At 37.0% G+C, this 21,016-nt stretch overlaps 1 protein-coding gene across 7 annotated transcripts in view; it reads left to right on the top strand.

Moving 5' to 3' along the window:
• Positions 1-21,016, top strand: part of Ndae1 (Na[+]-driven anion exchanger 1) — a 93,793-nt gene that overhangs the window by 29,645 nt on the left and 43,132 nt on the right. For all 7 annotated transcript variants that reach the window (XR_012451233.1, XM_074085310.1, XM_074085313.1 and 4 more), the window contains exon 2: positions 8,391-8,491. Coding sequence is in view for 6 of the 7 variants with exons in the window: in XM_074085310.1 (XP_073941411.1) it covers positions 8,401-8,491 (91 nt within the window). In the remaining variant the exon portion in view is untranslated. The remainder of the gene's footprint in view (positions 1-8,390; positions 8,492-21,016) is intronic.

The following is a 21,016-nucleotide window of genomic DNA, read 5'->3' as shown; positions in this document are numbered from 1 at the left end:
AATAATAAAATAATATTAAAAAAAGGAAAAAAGTGATGGTGTACAAAAGCGTCTATTTTGACGATCGAACGCGTCGAGATGTACGGTACAGACATATGGAAAGGTATTTTTTTATGTGCAGGTATTTTTTTATCTATGTACTCGTACATTAAATTGTTACAGACCCGCTATACTCCTGCTATACTTTACTATTATTAAACCATATTAATATATTTTGAACGTGAAACTACCGTGAGACTCACTCATATTAAATTATATTGTACCGGATAACTCTCGCGCGCGTGTTGCGGCAGCCGCCGAGTCGCGTTGCCCCTAGGAAGAAGAGCTACGAATTAGCCCGAAACATGTCGAGCTAAACTCGATTTAAGACGTGAGTTATCCGGTAAGATATAATTTAATATGTTAATATATAATTAAAAGAGTACAAAAAGAGAAAACGCAAGTTTATGCTCTCTATACATACAAACATACATAAAATCACGCCTCTTCCCCAACCGGGGTAGGCAGAGACTACAATCATTTCACTATTGCTACAGATACATACATAGAATTTTTATTATGTTTCAAACCTTTAGTGATTTTCAGTCATATACGTCGTTACCGGTGAGTTAATAACTATAATAAACTCAGCGGCACAAAATTTGACCCACTCTAGGTACATACAAAATTACCTATTACTGCATACATTTTAGGGCCAGATTTGAGGTAAGTTCTTTGAAGTCAAAACCGAAGGCACAAGCTAGTTCCTTGCAATACATTTTAAGTAGGTATTTCTAAATTAAAAGTGATATAAATCCTTTTTCAATCTCACAAGCCAAAGCGCCCTTATATTTTAATTTGATGGATGTCAAATATTTAACGCAATTGAGCGCTCCATCCGCAGCATTGCGGGATGATACAAGGCAGGGATGGCGAACCTTTATTGGTATTATGAAACATTTTATGAAAAAAAATGGCGGCTATAGCGAGCCATTAAATAATATGGGCTGTGGTAGAGTCATTACAAGCTTTATTAAATTGCATTGTTAACATATTTCATCTTTAAACAAGCGATTCTTGTATATTTATTTATTTCGGGACCTTGAGAACGGCTCTAACGATTTCGATGACATTTGCTATGTGAGGGTTTTCAGGGGTGAAAATTAGTGTAGTAACTTGACCGAGCGAGCGTGAAGCGCGAGCGAAGCTTTTCCATCTCAGCTTGAACAAAAACGCTTTTATATGTCCAGCGTGTGTCGGGCTGTTCTTCTCTGTAGATCGTTTTTCTCAACAGATTCTCATATCACTAAATATTATTTAGTGACCAGATCGATAATTATATGGAATTTTCTCTTCGATTCAGTTCTAGCAAAATTTTTCAAAATGTCAAAAACTCACGAGGTTATAGGTACATACACAGCTCACTGACCTACCAGTAGTTAGCTAATATTTTGTTATTTTATCACATGCTACCACTGCCTTACGTTTACGTACCATTGGTTTGCCATCCCTGGTACAGAATGTTCTGTGTTTGGGATAACGGGGAGATGTGAAATTGAATATTTATAACGAACCAAATTGACAAAAGCGTAGCGTATGAAAACTCTGATACGTTATTTGATACATCACAAATGGATCACTTAGTGATAATTACGTTGGGATTTGTAAATGTTCAAAGTAAACAAACAGCTTGGTATGAACAGCTTGAATCGAGTACGATGCTAAATTCATAAAATGTAAGGTTCCATATTTTATTGTCTGTGTCCCTTTTTAGGGTTCTTAGCCAAAATGGAAAAACGGGATCCTTGTAGTTGGGCGTTTTCAAAAAAGTGTACCTTTCTTTTTTTGGAAAAATATGGTTTTTCCTACTCAAAATCAAGAGCACAATCGATTCCGATAGTTTAACAAAAGTCCCCATTTTTGTCATACAAAATTTTATGAGTCAGTTTTGTCACGCCCATAGCGAGAAAAATATAGTTTTTCCTACTCAAAATCAAGAGCACAATCGATTCCGATCATTTAAAAAAATGTCGCCATTTTTGTCGTACAACATTTTACGAGTATGAGTCAGTTTTGTCACGCCCATAGTGAGTACCCAGAGTGAGACTAGGTATATGAAAAAAGTCGCAAAACTGAATTTTTTTTTGGGGACATTTTTTAAAACTATCGGAATCGAATGTGCTCTTGATTCTGAGTAGGAAAAACCATATTTTTCCAAAAATTAAAAGAAAAGAAAGGGTAAACTTTTTTTTTGAAAACCCCAGTTTCGCCATGTCTGTCTGTCCGTCCGTCCGTCCGTGGCTTAGCTTACATACTATTAGTGTTAGAAAGCTGTATATAATTTACGCACGATCACCTACGAAATCAAAAATAGTATTAAAAAAAAGGCAAAATTCCAAAGAGACGAATAAACATTTTGTTTCTAAATAAAACAAAGGATTCCCAAACGGACCTTGTTTAAAGCTTGTAGCCAGAAGGGCCATTTTAGCCAGTGCTTGTGTACGGTACAAAGCACCTCTGTTACGTGTTACCCATTTATGGGTTTAAGATGTGACTTCTGGGACTGGCCAGTTTTAACTTTTTCAATAAAATGGAATGCTTCTAAATTACACACACACACAAACATCACGCCTGTATTCCCAAATGGGGGCAGAGCACACGAAACGTTACCGCTTCGGAGCCACTTTTAGCAATTTTAAGTTTAAAGATTGACAAAAAAAGGTACAATAGTGACAGGTTGCTGCCTGTCGCCTACGGTACCTATATCCTTTGTCGCCTCTTACGACATCCACGGAAGAAATGGAGAGGTGTAATTCTAACCCGACACCACACGGGGAATTTCTAAATTACAATTATTTTTTATTTTATTGCCAGTACCCAGGTATATGTAGGTAGTATTGTCATAGTGATATTGATTATTAAAAGGTTCCACCCTGGATCATGATTCAATTTGTTCGACTGTATATAGTAATACCGTATTATTCATCGTACGTACATAAATAATTTACATTAAATGACCATAATTATGACCTGGTCCTACTACTACTACGCAAAACTTTTGTGTTATGGGTATTGCACACCCGATAAATATACTTATAAGAAGATATAGATAAATACACACTTAAATAAATATTTATCGTCCCAGTCTCGTGCACAAAGATTCATAATTTTTATACAAATACCGGGCATCGAATCCGGGATTTCAAGTTCCATAGCCAGGTTCTCTAAGCTACTCAGCACCTGCATAAGAAAATAATACATGATCGATGGGTAATAATTAGTCATTTTTTCTCCGCTAATGTTTCATCTACTCAGAACAATACGGCTTTATAAGATCCCACGGTCCACAACACCGTCTTATAAAAACGTCATTCAGAAGAAAGAAAAACTGGTCAAGCGCGAGTGGGACTCGCGCACCGAGGGTTCCGTACAAATTTGTATGTAAATAGATCGCTGATGGAGTCTCGAGGCTTTTTCCCGTTTTATCCGATTGTTTATTCCCTCTAAAATATAAAATATTTAACACAATGGAAAAAGAAAAATAAATGTTCGTTTGAAAACAAAATAAATATTAGGTACTATTCTAGGATTCGAACTCGGGGCTTCTGCACTGTAGTCCACGCTATACGCCACCTTGATCTACGCAGATAGTGTCGAAATAAACCATAGCTTTCGAATGAAATAAGTTTGTAATAAAAATAATTTTTTTTTGGTGGAGCAACAAATTAGCGATTTTCAGATTTATTCCTTTACTTGTGCTGTGAGAGCTACCGTCTTGTCAAATTTCATGATTCAAGGTCTCCGAGAAGAACCCTATAGGTTTTGATTCCACTGCGTAATGTATGAAAAATAAGGCTCAAATGGCCGTATCTTTTTTTTTTAATTGCATTAATGTAGAAGCTTTATTTTTTACAGCTGGCATAAGTATTAGGTGTTAATTTCAACTTGATACCTCGAGACAGAGGGACAGACAGACGGACACCAAAGTGATCCTACAAGGGCTCCGTTTTTCCTTTTTAGGTACGGAACCCTAAAAAAAGGAAATACGTTTATTCACAACACAAGACACAAACAATAAGTAGTATTAAGCATTCCGCATCGACCTTCGAACAATTGCAACAATGCACGTGGGTCAATCGTGTGTTCATTATTTGCGCAGGCGCGGAAACTACTGATCAGTTTGATCGCTGCTTTTATGACACAATCACCAGGTGAATGCACGCAGGGTTACTACTTTAAATCAGGATTTTTAGATTTTTTAGGATTACAATAAACTCAGGGATCTAAGGTGCATTTATTGAAAACCAAAACAATTATTTTACTTTGTCGTTGTAAACCCCCAAGTACTCAAAAATATTGTTTTGGTTCTTTGGTTTAAAATTTGGTAGCATGGTGAACGGTTGTGTTGCTCTGAGGATGAACTCTGATTGAGTTCGAAACGTGTCAGTGTAGTGTGGTAGTGATCATAGTTGGGTTTGTGTGATTTGTGTGTGTTTATGCAGTTCCTCCAACTACGAATAAACACTGTAAAAACACACACAAACCCATCTATCACCACCACCACACTACACTGACGCATTTCAAACTCAATCAGAGCTCATCTTCAATCTATACAACCGTACACCACGCTACCAGATGTTAGACTCAAACTGGGAAAGTTTCAATCCCCATACAGAATTGTGAGAAGTTTCCGAAATTTTCCTATTTGAAATATTCCGCAATTTTGGAAAGCACATCAGCAATTACAAGAGAAGATATCGATTAATATTAAACAAAAGAGCGAGATCAATAAGATGTCGTACGCGGCCATTGCGACGGAAGGAAGAAGAGAGAGCACTACGAAATTCGAAGTTCGTGTCGTGCGGTCCCTCTGACACTTATACTATTTAATACGAGAGCGAGAGGGACGGTACGATACGAACTTCGAGTTTCGTAGTAGCCCTGCTGCTGTCATACTAGACTAGACAGTTGTCAATTTGTGTTCCATGTTGATTTATATGAAGCATGTAACGTAATAGGCGTTTTGGTTTTTCATACTGTAAGCCTATTACTGTATTGTTTTGAATAAATAAATAAATAATGGTAGTGTTGCATGTATACAAATTCCATTAGTATAAATACAGAAAATTGCTTTATCGGATCCTAATATTGTTTTACGGTGGTTATATGTTTTATAATTATAAATGAAAACTTCACAATGCCTATTGTCGTATAGAGAAACAATTTTTAAGCTACCTTTACTAATAACAAAGTTATAAAGGTTTGACAGTCAAGATTAGATAGAGACAGACATAGGTACTTGCATGTGACTTGAAAAGCGTTTGAGAAAGAGACAGGTATAATATAGATTTTTCAAAAAATCATTATTAATCCAATTTTCAACCGATTTAAGTTTTCTCATCACTAAACACTGTCTGTATAGATATTTATATTTTCATAATAATCAAGACTTGGCAAATTCAGTAGTTATCAATTACCGTATTCTGCGTCCTGGTCAACTTTGATAATCTACGTGGCGTTTCCCGGAAATTCTGATGAATGGCAACCCTAAAAGGAAATAGCGTTTCCGTGTTACTATGCCGGTGCCAAAGAATTAAGATCCAAGATGCGATAAAATTAGCGACGACGTTCAAGTGGCTAGTTATCCCAAGTACGAGTAGGTACCAGACTTGCCACGACTAATCGCTACCAGGCAGCACATGCAATGTAGGTTCGGACACAGTGTGGTTCGGAGGAGAGGCGAAATATCGATAGATGGCGTTAGTATTGTGAGGTCCATTTGACGTTCAGTTTACCTTTACTTGCCCGAATTTCACTTGCCATACCAACGTTTGCCATAAAATATATAGAACCGTGGGAACTATGGCCCAAGCCCTCTTGTTCTGAGAGGAGGCCTGTGCCCAGCAGTGGGACGTATATAGGCTGGGATGATGAAACAAACGTATAAAGAGTGACGATTTGGAGCGGACTGGCCATATTTTCAGAAGCCAGTGACGAGTGGAAGGAGAAAGTGGAGGCCTTTGCTCAGCAATGGGACACAATACAGGCTAATTTAAAAAAAAACCTTTCGTAAAATAATATGTACGAGTAATAATGAAAATTGCATTAAAATCCGACAGACGACGGGAAGCGATTTTATTTTGTACTATGTAAAGAAGAAGATATGGATCAAAATAAGATTGTACTTCTGAAAATAAGGTTATTTTCCACGCGCAAGCATGCACTTAACTCCTATCTCACTTTTTGTGACAGAAATTTTGTATTTCGTTGTGTTCGGCACAAATACAAAATGTAAGGAAGGTACAAAATACGGGAATCCCGTAAATCCCGGATTATGACGGTCGAGTTTCCGGTTTTATTACAGACCGGTTCATACCATACCGGTACAAAGTGTAACGGTTATAAGATTAATAATTTTATTTCATTGCTAACATTTTGGTAAAAAGTAAGGATTCCTTTTTCCATGTATTTTTTCTTAAATGTCGCTTTTTCGAAACTTCTAAGTGAAAACTCAGCCTAACACTAAGAAAAAATTAAAGAAACAAATAAAACATTTCCTTGAAACATTACACGAAAAAAAATAAGAAAGAAAACAGTAAAAATAGATAAATAAATAGATAAATAGATGTATTTCTGTAACGTTTTAATTTTCTGATCTACTTTTGATGCACCACCTGTTGTAAACTAGTCCTTCCTTCTTTCTGTAAAAAAGGTTGCCTGGAAGAGATCGCTCTTAATCGATAAGGCCGCCTATTGCTTACCTTGTAATTTTTTTCTCTGTGTATCCGTTTTCTATATCGCTTACTATTTCTGGTGTACAATAAAGAGTCTTTGTATTGTATTGTAAAAAATGGTCTGAGCAAAAACGTTTTCGAAAGACTTACCCGACGATACCGTACGCCCTACACTATGGGTTTAGACGAGAGAAAAAAACCCCATCACTTTACGTGAAAAGGAAGAGGTGGCGGTAAGAAATGTAAAATTGAAAACCATCTGTAGGTATGCATCATATTGATGGATCGCAGTATTTATTGCACATCTAGCCTTCGCCTTAGCACTACGGATCAAAAAAGAAACAGATAATAAAACCTTCATAAACAATTATGATTTTATGGTTTTTTGAGGTCTTTTTGTATTTTTAATTTCAACTCCAAATTTGTTACTTTTACGGGCATCCCGTGAAGCCATATCGGTTAGTTCCGAAAGAATGTGACGTCTCTCGATGAGAGCGGAACATAGATGTCGCTAGTGCTGCTGCTTAAGTAGCGTAGTAGATAAAAAGCAACCTGAGATATGTATGCATAGGAGAAATTCGTGTCTAGATTCCTGTCCAGCGGTGGTGTAGGGGTTATAGGACGCAGCACGGATTGCTGAGGACCTGGGTTCGATTCCCAGCGCTGGTCTCTTTTTCTGGTTTTTGTGCGCATCCATGTCTCAGTTTGTATGTTCGACTTCATAAACAAGACACAAATAGTCCCAACTCAGTACAATCCCGGCCTAGGCCGTTAGGACAATAGACAACACTAACAGACACACATAAAGGTCACTGACCTTTCTTAATCCAAGCAAAAACTTACAATAATTCTTATAAACAGCCACTTGTATTATGATACTTGCTCTATTCGCGTCTCACGTTCTCTACATATATAACATGCTTTACAGAGCAAGTAGGTGTTGTTGATTTCTATATTCTTCAAGTTACGTGTCAAGAATACTTAAATCCAAGCAATGAAAGTGGAAAACATACACTGTTTGCAAGGGTTATCAACTTAAACGTACATTAACCTGCTTAGTAAGAGGTCAGGATTGTTTAATCAAAGTCTTGGCAACCTAGATTAAGTTCCAGCTAGGACTTGGAATGTAGTAGAAGGTAATAATGATGATACAAATTATTTATTACCTAATATAAAAGGTTAGGTTATAAATACTTTTTTTAATTTTAAATCTGCAATCAGTCGGCAAACTATAATCAGATGAGGTGTATGAAGAATGGCGGTATGAAAAATTAGTGACCAGTGCCTCTTGCATTACTTAAATAATTTGATTACGTTTTAATCTTTTAACCACACTGGCATTTTTAAAGCAATCCTGAAGCTAGAGGATTGGGGTGATGAGTGGGATAAATATGTACTTAAAAAACAATTTTTAAGAGCATACCAACACGAATATTATCACTGATTCCGTCAATAGGTTTAACAAGACGCTACCAGTTGAACATACATTTACGGGCGTGATAGTAATGTACCTTACCTACCTACACTCAAGTCCATACTGTTTTTACTACAAATAAATAAGTTTTCTGCCACTAAAAGTCTTTCCACTAAGCCACGAACAAACAAACAGATAGACATAGTGAAACTATAAGATACATTTTGACTACGAAAGCCTTAAAACTCATATATTTGTTGCAGACCTTGGAATATGGAGACCAGAACTGACGAAGATGAAGCACCAAAAGACCCAGCGGCCAGGAAGCACACCCACCATGATTATACCGAGCAAGACTTTGAAGGTACCATTTCAATATATGAATCACAACCATTTATTACTTTACTATTTTGCTCTTTACATTTTGACACGTCGTCTCCCGGCGACACAAATCTGCGTCATGTTTTTGTTATTTTCTGTTGTTTTTTGTTTTGTACCATGTCACTGTATGCCTACGCCTTCTGGCAATTAAATAGACAAGTTCAAAGACGAAGTGACAGCGACAAGGTAGTAAATTAAAAAAACATTCGACGATAGAAAGCGCTTTCAGCAGGATTATTTGAGTTATTTAGCATTAATTTTCTTTCGAAATTAACCCAACATGTTTTATGAGCTAAATTGACAAGATTATTAAATCGTTAGAATGCTGAGTAAACTTAAATTTCAAAACTCCGCTATACTACTTATGTGTATTGTGACAGGGGAGTGAAAGTAGCGTAGCTAAGCAAATTACAGGAGAGTAGCTGAAAATGCGAGGTAATTGAGTTTCCTAGCTAGTTTGAACGAAAAGTAAAGAGTTTATGAGCCTTATGTAGGCTAGGACGGATCAATTCAATTTCTTTAGACTACTCTGGATAGGCAAAGTGTCAAGTAAAGTCCCAGCTTGTTATAAGGATGTGAAGTGGGCAGATAGATAGTATCATACAAAAGATGCTAACAAATTAGGTACCAATATTTTTACAGCTGATAGTACTCGTGTCTAGGAGTAGACTTAAGGGGTATGCTCCTGGTTAGCTCATGAGCAATGTCCCGTTAGATGGCGCTGTTATCAATAGTTCCTTTTTTCAGGTTTTTTTCGTAAATTATGAAGAATTATTTCACCAAAAACTAGTGGCGGGAGTATCTAAGCGTAACCGATTTTTTGACCCCACACTCGAAATGAAATATTCCGCCAAAGCCGCAAACGAGGTGCTTTACTTTGAACGTCAATTGCGGCCGTATACGGACACTAGGAGCTCACGCACACACTCAAATAGACAGCGCCAGCTAGCGAAAGTCTATTGCGATACTTAGCTAACCGATCGGGGTACTCCTTCGAGTAATATTCACATTTTTTTATCGAGTCACGAAATTTTGTACCAACTGTACTTTACTCGAAAATTTTACTACGACCTATAAAATCTATAAGTATTTTATTGATAATTAGAAGCAGGGTCTTGGATAACTGTTCGCATATTATGATACGAGCCAAACGCCTTTCAAGTGTTCATAATATGTGTACGATAAATTGAGAAATTACCGAGATTCTGACCACGGTTTCTAGTCTTGGTTGATGGTCTTGCTATTATTCAGGTTATATTTATAGTTACTTTTCGTAGTTACTACCATGCTAAAGTGGTCATGGTCGTCGGTTGAAAATCAGTAGCACGAGTTTCTTGGGAAAATAGTGCGGAGGTTTGTCCTTACCTTCCATGCCGCAGAGCTGGAGTTTGGAATTCGTAGTTGGCAATAGAGAGCGCTGCCACCAGGGCTCTAGTCACCTTGTACGACACGCACAGGAATGCACAGGCAATCAAGTTTATCAAGGGCATCCGTAAGGCCAAAGTCCCTTAAGACACTGTTACACATGATCTTTAGTAGCAAGAAAGCATGCTACTATTGAGCAAATGCTAATAGTAGCATGTGTGAACAGGACATGCTACTATCGAGCATGCTTATTAGTGGCAAGCTCGAGACGGGGTGGAAGGGGGAAAGGTAATAAGCAAGTGTGAACGCGTTTGCTTCAGTCCAGTAACGAGCATGTGTAACAGTGCCTTTAGACATACCTAATATTTTATGAACAGTGGTTCGTGTAAGCTCTTTCTATCAAAAGAGGTAATAAAATCCATACAGAGTTTACTATCCTAATTATCATCATCATCATCACTCAATTTCTGTGGTAAGACTTTTGGTAGAGAATTAGTAATCATAAGCTGCTAATATCAATTATTAATAAGTTGCTAACCATGAAAAGAGTTGACGAAGAGTTTATCTAGGCTTCTGCATCTGGATTTCTCAGTTCGTATATATAATTACTAGCTTAATCCCGCGGCTTTGCTCCCGTTGAAGAAAAAAACTACTCTGTAGTGTAGGTATTCGAATTAAAAAAAAAACTTCTTGCACCTCTGCGATCCTCAAGGAATACGTTTGCCAAATCTCATGCATTTTTAGGCCATGTTTTGCCTTTATAAGTATAAATAAATACTTACGAAATACTTACATAACAGCAAAAGTTCACCCACTCGCCGATAACTTGCGCCGATCAAATTGCGGTAAAAAATTATCCCGTGCTAATTTTGTACCTACTTATCTCTATAAATTGATTTTGTTAGGATATCATAACCGATGATTTGGCACAATCAGCAGAAGACTACGAGCAGTTCCAAAATCATCTACACTCCCTTTGTTACCTTCGAGTCGAAAACAGTTGTCGATTCGTATCATATAACTACCTATTGTAAGTATTATCTGCTAGGATTTTTTTCCGATCCAGCAGGCTTGTAGTCGTGTGTACTGGATTATTGGCAGTGTTTCCTTTGGATGTTCGTGCGATGGAACTATTGCGTTTTTTTGGATTAGTTCCTTTACAAGACTTGAAGGAAAAACTGCGTTTATTTTTTTGCCTTTGTTCCTTTCGCAGTAGCATCTTCAGTTCTTGCAAAGGTACAAAGGCGGAAAAATAACGCAGTTCTTTCTTCAAGGTCTTGTGAAGGAACTAGAACTACCGCAAATAATCCGTCGTACTTGCAGACTACGGGCACGTTCAGTTTAGCTGACACGTCATCATCGGAGACAGATGTTGCATCAAACCTAATTCGAAGCAGTCAAGCTCATAGGTAACTGAACAGTATGGTACTTTGTCACAGCAAGCTACAGTGCTAAAATGAGCATTTCTAAAAAAGTTTGTACATTTGATTTGCGACTCCGATTTGGGTAAAAATTTGCAGGTAGTGAATCGTTCACTCTGAGTTTAAATAACATAGTCTCCCGAAATGTCCCAATTAATTTGTATGGAAAGTTCCTTTTTTGTTACCGCAAATCCATAGTTTTGGTAACAAAAAAGGAAATTTCCATACAAACCAATTGGGACATTTTGAGAGACTCAGTATCGTTCACTCTACATACCTGCAAATTTTTATCACAAATAGGAGTCGCAAATCAAATGTACAAACTTTATTTGGAAATGCTCAAATAGTTTTACATGTCCTCAAATACTAAGAGTAAAAAGGGAATGTCTTTACTTTGCTACTTTTTGATCGCTCTTTGCCTGTAGGTAGTATCTACGGCTAACTAGTCTGGTTGACCGGGCAGTGGGTATAATTAATTTGTAATTTTCCCGCTGGTACAGTAAATTCATATCCCAATTATCATGCCAATTATTATGCATTATAAATCAAGTAACTATTTTGGAAACAATATATTTTTAGACACGAGTAATATTTACCTCGACGTTTCGGCAACATTACAGTGGCCGTGGTCACGAGTAGACTGAAGTGTGGGGTGTCAAGTCTGCCTAGCAGCGCGAGTCCTTCGAACTACCCGCACTTGGTCATTTTTATTTGTCACCCCACACTTCAGTCTACCCGTGACCACGGCCACTGTAATGTTGCCGAAACGTCGAGGTAAATATTACTCGTGTGTGTTAGCGTGATAAGTCCTGTGCGTGGTATTTTGATTAATTCCAGTTTCTTTTAATTATTTTGTTGCTCTATTCCTCTCATCTGTCTGTGCACGCGAGCAGGCTGCAATTACCAGGCCCATCACTGCCGTTCCGCCTGTGACAGTTGCAGTTCTACCATACAATCTTTTCTTTGGGGTAAGTAAAATGCAGTACGTCGCATTAGACAGCGTTTGAGAATAATTATCAGGATCAGGGGGTCAGGTCTGCTAGTGAACAACGTCGGCATTAGATTCAGCTAATACTTTGAGAACAAAAAAAAGGTATAAACTTTGTGATACAAGTTACATATGCCCGCTGTCCAGTCAATCAACAAGCCAACCGTACCACTAGCAATTATTTTTTTTTGAGCTTGACTGTTAGTCAGTATCTAGAACCTATAGTATTTAATTTTGCCCTAGGTTTCTCTGCTGTCAACCATGCGGCACAGTTAGATCTATGTGATACGTTCCTACATAATATAATAACATGCAGTACACGCCCTCCTCCACCTCCCTCCTCCTACATGAAATAATACATATATCACACAATACCTAATAATAGTTATATAGTAGGTATTTGTGACAGCTAGTCGAGCTTGTGTGACATATACTATACATACATAATAAAATATTGTTTTACATCGAAGAGAAAGAGAGCGGGCGTGTATGTAAACTTATTGTATAGATATTTCACATGGACGTAGTTGTGGGGCACGGTTCGTAGCGCAGAAGTAAAGTAAAAAATATTGTTGTCAATTTATAGGAGGTTCCACAAATTAACAAGTTATCTGTCCCGAAGCAATGTGCAGCGTTCTTTTGACACGTCGCCATAGTAATGATAAGGTAATATAATATCCCCGTAGCAATTTTCATTGTTTATCTAAATGTGGTTCAAGAATAAAAATAATTATTATAATGTATGTAATAAAGTTTATTATTTTTTTCGAAAGAACAACTCCATTATTTACATCACTGGTCATATGGCACATGTGCCTCATGGACGTACCAGTAAAGCCACGCATCAAGGGTCAAGGAACCTGATAACACCGAAACCACTCAATTATTCAAGTATTTATTTCGTTCATCTCTATCCACTCAAGACAAGATAGATATACAATCGAACCAATCAAAAATATCACATATTATTACACGTCTTTCTAGGTCAGAATAAAAGTATGTGAAATATATTTTTGAAACATTATATTGTACTACACCTCGTTGTTTCGGGGGTCAATAGTTTGAGCGGCCCATTTAGTGAACGGCATGTCATCGTCTACTAAAAGTACAATTAATATGATATTGGAAAATTGGAATGGTAGGTGTCCGTTATCTCACTCCATATCTCGGTAATGCTGTATGCGGCATCCTATTAACGCCATAGCCCACTCCATGTGAATTACTGTCCGGATCTGGCAACTGTAGAGGCCTGTCCGCTAGCACATCCTTATAGTGTATTAGGGATAGACCTCCAAAATTCTGCTCATCTCATCTATATTTGATATGTTGGCTGTGGTCCCATGCCTTTCAAATGACCGGGTCCAGATGGGTTCGTGATCGAAAATCTGAACCAGCTATTACAATAATAAGTAACGACCTTTATTTCGGACAATATGGCCCAAGATTTTACGATGTAAACATTTCAGTCAAGCATATTGAGTGATTTTGAAAATTGACAAATTTGAAATTTGGGACACTAGATTAGATGAAAATTAATGTACAGCCAATATGACAGTTTTGACCAACCTAACTTCTATACTTACTTAGTGTCTATAATATAATGCAAACTCAAAATCAAACATTATTATGATGCCACTATAATAAAAGCAGTGACGCGAAAGATACAATTTGTAAGCGGAGATCTTATAAAACTAGCTACTAGCCGCGTGCACCTACCATGCAATAGTCCTAAATACAAAAGTCAAGGTACCAGAAGCTTAAAAATATATAATTTGTAATAATAATTACACATAATTAAAAAAAAGTAAGCTCACAATAAAAAAATATCAATATATGAACTTATACAATTCTTCTGATTTTGGTTCTTGATTCTGGGTATCTGTATGCGAGATTGTCATTTTACACGAGTTTCCTTTTCTTCTGTAAGGCAACCTGACAGTTCAGTAGCAATGACACTCTCAAAAGAACGTCATACTACCTACTACAGTTATCGCGGCCGGCTCAGTCAAGACTGTCTCTAAAGCTAGACATGAGCAAAGTCTAAACATGAGTGATATTATTATCAAATTCAAAAAAAAAATTCAAAAATTCAAATGATTTATTCAGTAAATAGGCCGCAATGGGCACTTTTACACGTCATTTTTTTAAACTACCAGCGCTTTCGGAAAGACCATCATTGCCAAGAAGAATGCGCCGCAAGAAACTTGGCAGAAAGTCATTTTTTCGATATCGATAGTCAATATTTAGTCATCCTGTGACATAGAGCATAACACTAACTCGTTTTACTCGTTCTACTATTTTTCTACTACAATGTTTCACGCAGAAGAAGATTAAAACTATCGCGAAAAGACTTGTGCTAGCACGTTACTAGTGACAATTATAAGTTAATAAGATTTGAAGTAAATATCGATCCACGCAATCTCCAGGGTGACACAGCTTCGAAGTTGAGTGTCATACTTCCTGGCGGTGACATGGTGTCGCATGGAATTCACTGACATCAAAAAATGTAGGCACATGAAAAATTTTTTTAACAAAAAATGGAACCGACTATAAAAAAAACAAAAAAAAACTACTAATTTGAAGTACTTTCTGGCGGGCGCTATCTTTTTCACTATGAAGCAGTCGACTTTTCTAATTTCTTGTAAATCAGAAAAAATGTACGCAATTGTACGCTATAGTTAAAAAAAAACGAACATTCAGGTTCTAAAGCGTTTATACAAGGTGCCCATTGGGAATTTGGGATTCCGACAGATTGGGATTCCGATTTTTTTCTCATAAAAAATTCGACTGCTTCATAGTAAAATAGATAGCGCCCGCCAGAAAGTATCTTTATTACTACCGGTGTACTACTATTACGGGTAGGACTATTATTAGTAGTGATTAGTAGTACTGTTATTACGGGTAGTAATTTTTTTGAAACTAGCGCACAAATTCGTAAATTCTTCGTACATTTTTTTGATGTGAGTTTGAATTCCATGTGACAATATGTCACCGCCAGGAAGTAAGACACGAAGTTGATTAAGATATAAACTTGTGTGGTACATACTATGAAATTAAATTTATATTTCTTCATAACTTAAACGTAACCGGCGATTTTATGATTTTTCTACTCTTCGTGCCATAAGAGCTATCTGCAAACTAAAATTCAAGTTTCTAAGAACTAGAAGTATCCTTATAGATTCCTCGGTTACGATAATTTATATGAAAAATATTTTTCTCAAAAATAGTACGAAATGTTGCCAATACAACATCAAAAACGTCGCAGAAAGTAACGCACCACGGAGACTAGGCTAAGTATCCAGGAAGTAACCTCGTACTGACCAGTAAGTAAATATGTAATATGACAGTAACGGGCTCCTTAAAAATTTTGAAAAAAGCACGCGGGCCATTTACATCACTATCATCAACATCATTTTTATCACCTAAATTATCTACATCCACTACATCATCATCGTCATCATCATCTATATCATTATCTACATTATATACATATTATTTTATTTATTTATTTATCACCGCATCATCATCATCATCATAATCATCATCATTACTATATATCCATCATCATATCATTATCATCATCTACGTCATATATCATCATCTAGATCATCATCTACATCATCATACATTCAAAATACAAATTTAAATCATTTATTCAGTAAAAAGGCCGCAATGGGCACTTTTACACGTTATAATGATCACAATCAACCATCTTCATCATCAACATCGTTTACATCACTTTCATCATCTACATCATTTAAATCTGCATCATCATCATCACCATCATCAATATAATTATTACCACCTAAATTATCTACATCATCTACATCATCATCGTCATCATCATCATATATACAATGACAATCCTATGCCATCATCGACATCTATGTACCTTACGGCACATAGATGTCAATGTATGCCATTACCTTTTTTTAATTTCCAATCTAGACTGTATTTTTATGTTCATCGATGACTAAAACCTATTTACTACAGTATACAAGGTGGGCTCTGAAACAGGAGCAAAAAATTAAACCATAGCTTCCACTGTTCTTCTTGAGCTAATTTAGTTCTACAACTTTTGAAAATAACTTGTATTATGATTTTTATTATAATTTAGTTTAATTAGACAAGCAATTGATTGCGAAATCGGTCATTTTGTTACGTGACAGGCGATGTCATTTAGGCTATTGAATGACGTACATTGAAAATACTATTTAATTTGCTTATCACCATCGCATCACTATCAATCATCATCATATTCATCATCATCATTATCATCATCATCATTATCATCATCATCATTATTATCATCATCATCATCACCATCATCATAAACCTCCATATTCATCACCATCGCATCACTAATAACCATCATCATATTGATCATCATCATCATCATTATTGTCATCAGCAGCACCATCATCATAAACCTCCATATTGATCACCATCGCATCACTATCAACCATCGTCATATTCATCATCATCATCATCATCGTCATCATCACATCGAAATCACCGTCATTATCATCACCATCATCATAATTTTTCGTCATCATCAATTTTGTACAATTATCACCATCATCATCATTTTTCATCATAATCAATTTTGTACATATGTTCAAACACGAAGTGATAGAGACTAGGTCATAAAGTGTAAACTTATTTGATTGAGTCAAATTAATAACTTCAACGTTTTCCTTTGCCACTCCGCAAACACAAGTGCAAGACAACTGTGTTTGTGCGACACATGTGTGTGTGTCATGCAGAAATCCTCCCTACTACACTTTCATAAAAAGTCAAATTACATATGGTAAAGGCCTAACAAATGAACATTAATATATATTTAGATATTTTGGTTGTTTTTGTTCTGTGAATATTTAATCGTCACTTAGAACACCAGAACACACATACATACAGAGCAGCAAATTCACGAGCTGCATGACAGTCATGTAACACCATTAAATAATTTACCTACATACATAAACACAAATTAAAATCCTTCAATTATTGGTCGTTCGTTTTCTGTTATAAATAGAAGACTATTTTTTTAGTACCATAAAACCGTCCAATTTTGCCGTTGATATTTATTTTGCCTTTTGCTTTTTGGTTCCGTACGTACAATGTTTTTAAAACAGTTCACTACTAAGTTTTAGCAACGCCTAGTAACCAAAACTGCTGGAAAAAAACACGTTTCTTGTATGACAACTCCATTTATTTTTAATTTTACTTACTTTATTATTAGTATTTGTTGTTATGGAGGCCACAGTAATACCTACATAATCTGTCAACATTTCAAGTGTCTAGCACACACAAACATGTATGCCTAAATGGGGTAGGCAAAGCACACGAAACGTTACAGCTTCGGAGCCACTTTTAGCAATTTTAGGTTTTAAGTTTGACAAAAACGGTACAATAGTGACAGGTTGCTAGCCTGTGGCCTACGGTCCTCAGTCGCCTCTTACGACATCCACGGAAGAAATGGAGAGGTCTAATTCTAACCCGACATCACACGGGTAGCTATTACAGCTCAAGAGATAAAGCCCTGTGACAGACGGATGGACAGATAGACAGACAGACAGACAGACAGCAGAGTCTCAGCAATAGGGTCCCGTTGGCACCCTTTGGGTGAACCCTAAAAAGGAGAAGTAACTCCCGTCAGGAATAAAGAAATATTCTAATATCAAGGGAAAAGAAAAGATTTATTCGTGACAAAAGGGAAAAAATGTACAAAAATTATTTAGAAATGTGCATGTCACAAAGTGGTCACAAATCAGTCAATTTTGTTTTATTTCAGATATTTAAAAAAATGACAACTTGGGCAAAGTTATCTCAAAGGTCAAAGTTGTACGGTTTTATAGTACTTTATATATATGTACCCCTATTATCTCATCATCTGAAATTACTGTAGTTTCATTCAACAAATAAAAACTACATACCTGTTGGTATTCTTGTTTTTAGAATCTCCACTAAAATTTCCAACCACGGAACGCTAAAAGAAAGATGCCTACGAAGACTTTATTTCATATTTATTTAGAACAAACTTTGTAACACAGCGTTAATAAATAAATCAGTCGGATATTCCTAAATTTCTTGCATATCAACATTAAACGTTTCTTCTTTTCTTCACCTTGAATATTGCATGACAGCACCATAGCTACTTTCGCAATATAATGATTCCAGGCAAAGTTATATGCAGTTAGTTAGCATTGAATCTGAAAGGAATTGTGCATTAATAAATACAGAAATAGTATTAGCAGACAGACAATAAGATACCTAGGTGTACGAATAAAGTGACCGATGCCTTTTAGTTACAGCATAAGGACGTAAATCAGACTATCAGTAGGTAAATTCCCTAATGTACATACTGTTGCACGCAACTCTGTCCGCGTAGAATTCGTTTATAGCTATTCCGCGGGAATTATGTGATTAAAAAAAACTACCCTATGTTTTTCTACGGGACTCAAACTATCTGTATCCCAAATTTCATCGTAATCGGTTCAACGATTTAGACGTGAAAAGGTAATAAAGAAATAAACAAACAGACTAACAAACTTTCGCATTTATAATATGAGTGGGATTATTGTCTTATTTTAAGTCATCATCATCATCATTATCGGCCTATCTTAGCCCACTACTGGACATAGGCGTCTCCAATTGCACGCCACTGAGCACGATCCTCAGCCACTCTCATCCAGTTACTGTCAGCTACCCAGTGAAGATCATCACTCCACCTAGTCTGAGGGCGTCCCACGCCACGCTAGGCTTTTACTCGTTTACCCTAGCAGTTATCGGTTCTTCGGCTGATATGGCCGGCCACTGCCACTTCAGTTTGCTTCAGTTTTAAGTAATCCTATAGAAATAGACGGACGGACAGCGTATCATCGTCATTAAGATCGGTTTGTGAACAATACTTATCTTTTTCAAAATATCCTGATATTGAATTTAGATTTTTGCTATTCCTTTCTGCCTGCATGTCAATTTACAGAGATTAGTGATATGGAGATAGAGTTGTAAAATTAAATATATAACATTGAATTCCATGCTACCTACCTTGGGTATTAAAAATAAACTGGCCAAGTGCGAGTCGGATTCGCGCACGATGTGTTCCGTACCATTATCTATACAACATTAGACATAAGCAAAAAAAAAACGGCCAGAAAAACAAGTTTGTTGTATGGACGTCCTCCTTAAATATTTGTTTTTTTAATTTATTTATTTATTTTTAAAGTAATTATACAGCTAAATATTCTGTGAATATTTCAAGCGTCTACCTGTTGCCGTTACTAACATCATTAAAAAACGGCTAAACAATCACGTTTGTTGTATGGGAGCCGCCCTAAATATTTATTTTATTCTGGTTTGAGTATTTGTTGTTATAGCGGCCACAGTAATACATAACCTGTAAAAATTTAAAGTGTCTAACTATTACGACTCAAGAGATAGAGCCCTGTGACAGACGGACGGACAGACAGACAGAAAGACAGCGGAGTCTCAGCAATAGGGTTCCGTTGGCACTTTTTAGGTACGGAACCCTAAAAACTAAATAATAGTTACGAACCAGTAGAATTTTATGTAGGTACATAATAAATCCCATATTTTCCTTATCTTAAATTTCAGCTTTTTAGGATAAAAGGTTTGGTGTGTGCGTTGGTAAGCAATCATTAAAAAAATAGAACAATGATGTAGTGTTCACTTCGAAACACAGACAGACAGACAGACAGACGGACAGACAGATGGACAGATCAACAGACGGACGGACGAATGAGGCGACGGAAAGGTACACTGACAGACTCACATATCCGCCGCCCTATGTAACTTTCTAAAATAATATTTTTTTCAAATCTGCCGCCCCTAGGCCGCGGCCTATACGGCCTATTTATAAATCCAGGACTGCAGACTCACATACGCATAAAATTAACAACCTGTGTAGTGACACCTGTGTTAGGAGTGCCTAACAGAGACAAATCTAACGATACCTCTTCTAATCTCTCTATTTCCTAACATGAGCTATTTCCCAAGACTCTGCTTCTAATTATCAATAAAATACTTATAAATTTTAAAGGTCGTAGTAAAATTTTCGACTAAAGTACAGTTGGTACAACTTTATTCACCATCATCATCATCATCATCATCATCTCAGTCGTAGGACGTCCACTGTTGGACATAGGCCTCCCCCCCAGTTGCTTCGGCTGGCAGCGGCCTGCATCCACCGTGAACCTGCGGCTTTAACCAGGTCATCCGTCCATCTTGTTGGTGGACGTCCTACGCTGCGCTTGCCGATCCGCGCGGCTCCACTCGAGAACTTTTCGGCCCCAAACGGCCATCCGCTCTCCGTGCTATATGGCCCGCCCATTGCCACTTCAACGAGCTGATTCGCTTGGCTATGTCGGTGACCCTTGTTCTTCTACGTATCTCCTCATTTCTGATTCGGTCCCGTAGAGAAACCCAAGCATAGCTCTCTCCATAGCTCGCTGAGCAACTCTGAGCCTATTTATAAGGCCTAAGTAAAGCACCACGTCTCGGATCCATATGTCATCACTGGACTAATGATGTAGTGTTCACTTCGAAACACAGACGGACAGACAGATGGACGGATCGACAGACGGACGGACGGATGGGCGACGGAAAGATACACAGACAGACTCACATACGCATAAAATTAACAACCTGTGTCACTCCTAACAAAGACTTATTTTCTTGTCTTGTTTGTTGTTTGTTGTCTTACTTGTTAAGA

Source organism: Choristoneura fumiferana, chromosome 3 (assembly GCF_025370935.1).
Source record: "Choristoneura fumiferana chromosome 3, NRCan_CFum_1, whole genome shotgun sequence".
In the NCBI taxonomy this organism is placed as follows: Eukaryota; Metazoa; Arthropoda; class Insecta; order Lepidoptera; family Tortricidae; genus Choristoneura; species Choristoneura fumiferana.
Note: the sequence above shows the minus strand (reverse complement) of the source record. Positions and strands in the feature narration are given on the sequence as shown.